The sequence below is a fragment of the Hippocampus bargibanti genome, linkage group LG07 (genome assembly GCF_051943395.1).
Source record: "Hippocampus bargibanti isolate YZ-2025 linkage group LG07, ASM5194339v1, whole genome shotgun sequence".
NCBI classification, from domain to species: Eukaryota; Metazoa; Chordata; class Actinopteri; order Syngnathiformes; family Syngnathidae; genus Hippocampus; species Hippocampus bargibanti.
In genome coordinates this window covers 21,346,655-21,352,887 of record NC_142740.1, presented here as the reverse complement: position 1 = coordinate 21,352,887, position 6,233 = coordinate 21,346,655, and the positions used below count along the sequence as shown (strand labels likewise).

At 36.8% G+C, this 6,233-nt stretch overlaps 1 protein-coding gene across 3 annotated transcripts in view; it reads right to left on the bottom strand.

The window, feature by feature from the left end:
• Positions 1–595: 595 nt before the first annotated feature.
• atp13a3 (ATPase 13A3) overlaps positions 596–6,233 on the bottom strand; it is a 37,206-nt gene continuing 31,568 nt past the window's right edge. For 2 of the 3 annotated variants that reach the window (XM_089000462.1, XM_089000463.1), the window contains one exon: positions 596–5,532. In XM_089000462.1, the coding sequence (XP_088856588.1) occupies positions 5,326–5,532 (207 nt within the window). In that variant the 3' untranslated portion in view covers positions 596–5,325. The remainder of the gene's footprint in view (positions 5,533–6,233) is intronic. The other variant, XM_089000466.1, reaches the window with a different exon arrangement.

Sequence of the window (6,233 nt, the reverse complement as noted above, 5' to 3'; positions counted from 1 at the left end):
ATAGGCTCCAGCATTACGAGGATAAAGCAGTGTTGAAAATGGATGGAAGTTGCCCAAACCATGCCGAATCGCAACATTGGGAGGAAAGAGTCAAATTATGCCCTCACACTACTTTGAAATTCGAACCGAATTTCAAAGCCCTACTTTGAAACTGAAATACTAATTCAAAACCTTATTTTGAAAACCTATTATAAACCCCTACACTTAACACCTTTGCAATGATTTGTATTTGTCCCGACTAGATACCCCTCATTCCTACGTCCAATCAAGTGTGCAATTGTTGAGCTCCAACATCAAGACCGGTTCAAAGCTGAGTTCTGTTGTGATGCAGTCATCATGACTGGAAATTGACGTATCACTTTTGTACTGGGGCTCGGCTGTCGTTACCGGTACTTAGATGTGTCAAGATGAGTTTTATCTAAGGTACACATTGATAGAGTCGAGGGGCAGCAATCTTGTATTCAAATGACCGTGTTTTCAAATTCTGGATCATGCTTGCCGGGAAATTGGATTTGGTGCTTCATAACTCGATTAAATGGTGTATTTTGCTTTGTATCTTATGTTACTGAATGGCAAAAAAACACAGGCATGTAAATAATTGTTTTAAAGCATTTATTGAAACACAAATAATCTTAAAATACAATTGCCAGGGGAAAAACAAATGCACAATAAATTATTAGGTAGAAACATTTCAACACAATGTACACATTTTCTGAGTCGGTCACTGATGTGCAGAAGCTGCCAATAAAAGCAGATCCAATTAACTGTACTGATAGTTGGTCGGTAATAGCAACACCTCTTTGCATTTGGGTATCAATTTTGATCATAATCTTTGCTCAATATAAACATCTACCCCTGAGGAAACGCCCAACTGAGCCTAGAGACTCAGTTGCTGACTCAAATGCCAATCAAGTTTGTCATTAAACCATGAGAATAGGAAGCTAATCCTACTTGACAGCATATTATTGTACCTGTGCTAAAGCAACATTTCTACATAAATCCAGACATTTAATGTAGCAGTCACACAAAATAGACATATTTGTAGCATAGACTAGTTCTTAATATTTACACGAAGCAATGTATTAAAATTGAAAATGTTCATGACAAAGGTGCAGTCAACCCATTGTTACACAGCAGTGGCAAGTGAGTCAATTCATTGAGATTGATTGATCAGATCTCCAATTTCTTAACTCCTACAGCAGAAATTTCATATCCACTGCAGATCCAAAGCAGATTAATAATGACTCAATTAATAGCAGCAACCTATTTCCACTTTTCAAACAACTGAACCCAACACTGAAAGAAAATGCCCATGATTCATTCCCAAGTGAGAAGTACAAATTAACTTGATATGAAAGTGAACATACAAATAAATGCAAAACAATGTATAAATATTAAACATCTGATTGTAAAAAAAGTACCACAACATTAGCCCTTAATAGTCCAAAAACCTATACCATTTTAGATAATCTAATATTTTGTGTGCGCAAAGAAAGTGTACATTTTGAAATTGAATCAAACTTTTCATATTTTCAACTCCCGTTCAGTTCAAATGAAGTTACTGTGTACAGAATGATGATAAGTTTATTTCTCAAATCACCAATCAAGCTAAATGTCTAAAAACAGTAAAAACGTCCGTAGAATGTTGCTATCTTCATCATACACGTGTGCCGAAGGTAGTTTATGCACTTAGCACATTATTAAAAGGTTGGCCTAATTTTTGAATCCTTTGTCAAACAGACAAAATCCCAACTATTGTGAATTTGCATACATAACAAAATCTTACAAACAGGTCACGTGTTAATTTATGTGAATTCATATTGACACATTAAAAAGGACATAAGAGCAATGTCAGAACTTTTATAATGCTTTTGAAAATTGTTTAGTGACCCCGCTCTGACTGGGAACAATTGATTAAACAAAGTAACACATGCTTGGTAAAACTAAATATGCATAACCCTATTACAAATTGATGGTTTGGACGCAGACGTCTACAAGCTTTATTCTTCACTAATGAAAGGTTGTGAACTGGTTGGGTTCGGTACATCAAACTAGGTTAAGCGCTACTGTTAAAGAGGTTTTCCTCCTCCAAGATACCTGATTCAAATGATCAGGCTCCAGCAGATGCTGACGAAGATCCGATCATTTGAATGTAATGTGTTGGAGGGGAAAACATTTAAAACATGAATGATAGTGGCTTGCGAGGAACAGTTTGGCACCTGCGTATGATGCTTGAAAAAAATACATAGTGCCTTAGAATTAACTGCTTGAAATTGATGCAGTGCAAATCTTTCCCTTGCTTTGAGTTTGCTATACAATGACATAAGCTACCATCATTTATGGCTATATAATCATCTGATTAGACAAAACTGTTGGCAGCTAACCAGGTAGAAATATGTACTGTCCCAGACAGTACATTGATTAACAAATACCTGCAAAATATTATTGGAGGACGATTTAATAGTATAAGAGCACTAAAATTATTACATAGCCCTTATATAAAGCCTCGACAATCTGTGTGGATTTAAAATGACAGAACACGTTCAGTGTTGCACTAGGGTTGCTTCCAACATGGCAAAGCAGCGAACTGATGAGATGCAGAATGCATTACCATTGCACCTTGAATCATTCTTCCATGGGAAGAAATTTATAGCAGTAATGAGCACATAAATGTTTTTTTCTGCAAAGTAAAAAAAGGGGGCGGGGGCTCTATAGGCTTGACATTTTGGAGTGACATCCACAATGCATAATGGCGCAGTTCTAACGTCATTTTCAGTAATAGCTAAACGACATTTCAACAACCTACAAATGTAGGTCTTTGCATGACAAGTGTCTGAATGATCAAATCATTTTGCCACTGAAAAGTATGTTTTGAGTTTCAGACATCATGAGTGATCATACTTGTAAGAGAAGCAAAGCAAAAGCCATTATGAAAAACTTGTGATAACACGTCAGTTTCAGAGGCAGGCTGATGGTGGCTTGGCATTGAAACCAGTCTTTATATGGAAATCAATTACTGTCTGGTTTCAAGAAGAGATAGTCTCCCGCAGTCCAGAACACGATTAGAGTTCAGTATAGTGGGTATTTCATGTGATGTAATCAATATTTAACTTAAGTCCCTTAAGTCTTCGTCTTTTCTTTTCGGCTTTTCCCTTCAAAGGGTTGCCACAGCAAATCCGTGTCCTCCATCTTCAGAGGTTTGATTCGTTTGTTTCGGTAACTACGATGTATATGGAGCGTTATATTGGTAACAAGAACTCCAATCCAAAATCTAACAACAGGTATACACTTCCTATTTTACATACGATATAGTTCAGACAAATATGATACATTTCCATCTTTCTTGTGCTTTACAGTTCTTCTAGGAATAATCGCTCCGTTTGCCAATGACTGCCAATTGACACTGGTGTAAAACTGAAAAATTGACACCTGGCAATGAGTTTTTCTGTCTCCAACTGCAGTTCTGCGCCAGTTTGTCTAAAGACCTGATACATTTTATTTTTATTCTGTAATTCTTTGGAGATTTACAAAAACAATAATTAAATCATTGTCCGGACCAATTTATCCTCAGGAGATTCGCAGAGATTTCTGAAGCCTATCCCAGCTGTCTTTGGGCAATAGGCGGGGGACACCCTGAACCGATTTCCAGCCAATCGCAGGAAACTCAGAAACAAACAAAACAGTGATATTCCCTCTCGTGGTCAAACCTTCACGTTGCAGGTAGGACTTTGACTCATCTCAAATACAGCAGAAAGTAAATGGCTAGGACTGCATCTGTCCAAGTCTAAGTCTACTTAAAAAAACAAAACAATACGTTACAATGGCATTTTTTTCTGACTCAATAATGTAGCGAATTTAAAATGAGAATAGGGGGTTTCTCAATATTTTTTAGATGAGAAAAATAGATTAGATCAATTAATTACAAATACAGTAAAGTCTCGTTATATCGATATTCAAGGGAGTCCGAAAAAATATCGATATAACCGGGACTATCGATATATCCGACCCTGTTTACATGTAATTTTCTCCGTGCGTGCATAGAAATAGTATCGATATAACCGGGACTATCGATATATCCGATATCGATATAACGAGACTTTACTGTACCAATTAATCGCTCGCACGTAGTTTTTGGTCGCCTGACAGCACTAACTATTATCACTGAAAACGCCAAACTCCTAAAGCTGGCGCGGACGTAAGCCTGGAACAGTATCCAGAAATGGCGAGATCAGATTGAACTGCAACCGATTACAAACTTGCCTGGTGAAAATGTTGCAGTGCTGTTTCAATGTCAATTGGAAGGACATGGGAAAAGGAGTGATACAACAGGCGTACAAAAATTGCCAAGCAATGTCAAAGCGTGATCAGCTCAGATATGTCCAGAGAAAAAAAAGGAAGTGTGTAATCAATTTTGTATATTAATACATCTTCAAAATGTGTTTGAAAGGATTTCCACCATTAAAACATTCAAAATAGTTTCCATATATAAAGCCATAAAGTTGACTGCAGCAGTTGAGAAGTCCCAATCTCGTACGACTCACAGTACAGTTGATAGAATAGCCTTCGCACGTGTGCGTATATAAGTGATACAATTGGTACTTGGGGAATTTTTTACATTTGTCATTTAAGAATCAGTACCTAACTAATTACGTGGCTTAAATTTAACATCCACTGCACATGGTTAATGACCACTATACAGTAGCAAGTGGGGCATGCAGCAAAACACCTCCAGCCAGTCATCCAACCTATTTCATAAATAAATGGCCCCAAACGGAAGATGGAGTGAGAAAACTCTGATAAAACTGAGTAATCTAACACGGTTAATTGAAAAGTCCATTCACTTGTTTCTAAGATTACCGTTTCACTCAGAATAGGTCATGGATTACAAAACAAATGGCTCTCCTGTAGCATAATAACTAGTTTTTGTCATGAAAAATCTTTCCAAGACACCAAAATGGCACTGGGAGTTCTAATAATATGATTAAGAATACACCAGTTGCCAGTAATCTTTAAAAAAATACAAAGATATTTTTCAAATTGTATCTCTAAAGGTTCCAATATGTGTGCAAGTCAATCAACATATAGTCTGGACAGAGCTTCTAAACCTCCACAAAGCTTCAAGGTAAAATTCTTATATTTCACTTCATTGACTTAAACCCACAAGTAGGTGAATCAGACACAATTATTCAAATGACTTTGAGTTGTTGACGTTTTGGGGGGAGATACAGTATTATACCATCATCAAGACCAGCGGCAAGCAGAGATCAAGTGAGTGCTTCAATAAGTTAATGTGCAAATCTACTCATTGCTTTGATAAGTATTCTATCAAAGTATTGGCTGATGGTAAGGGTCTTTGGGGCGGTAGGATATTGAACCATTTTCAGAGCAGGCCTTGGCTTCAGTAGTCATGGTTGGTTTTGGGGGCCAGTCAGGATCCACGCTGAGCTCCTGGGCCAGATGCATGTAACGAGCCTTGTGGGCCACCTTGCTCGGGCAGCACAGACATTTGTGTGCAGACAGCTCAATGCCTTTCTGAAATGTCCACAATCCCAAGAAAATAAATAAATATGTATATATTAATTCCAGAAAATATAATAAAAAAGGAGGGGTTTCATTAACCGATGTCACACAATGCCGGGTTTTTCTAAAATATTTGAAGTCACGAAAGACAGATGCATGCTAATTTGCATGCAAAATGAAACTATGAAAATGAATGCACGATTCCTTTAAAAAGAAACATTGCCCAAATCAATCAAATTGTAACTCTTAATATCCTGGTGCACATAAAAACAAATAAATTAATTACATTCAGGTTGGAATTTAATTTTTTTCACCATTTCAATTTTAAAATGTGAAACTCCTTATGGAGTCATGAAATGTTTTTTTTTTTTCTTATGGAGTTTTTACAATTCTGAGAACATCGGAAAACCCCACCCCCAAATTCACAATTTTAAGATGTTACAATATTACAATATTACATTAATATTTGTTAATCTGAAATGAGGTACATGAAAAGTAAACAATCTCTACTGAAATGAACATTGTCAGAATATACCAAATAAGTGATGCGTCAATGTACTTTCCAACAAGTGTGCAATGCATTGTGGACCGATGATGTTTGCGGGTCGCTCAGCTGTAACTTTTGTAACATGACACACACTACAAAAATGCACAGGTGGACTCCTGCTTTCGAATACTCCCCTTACACAACTGCATTTGTCTGAAAAAAAGTG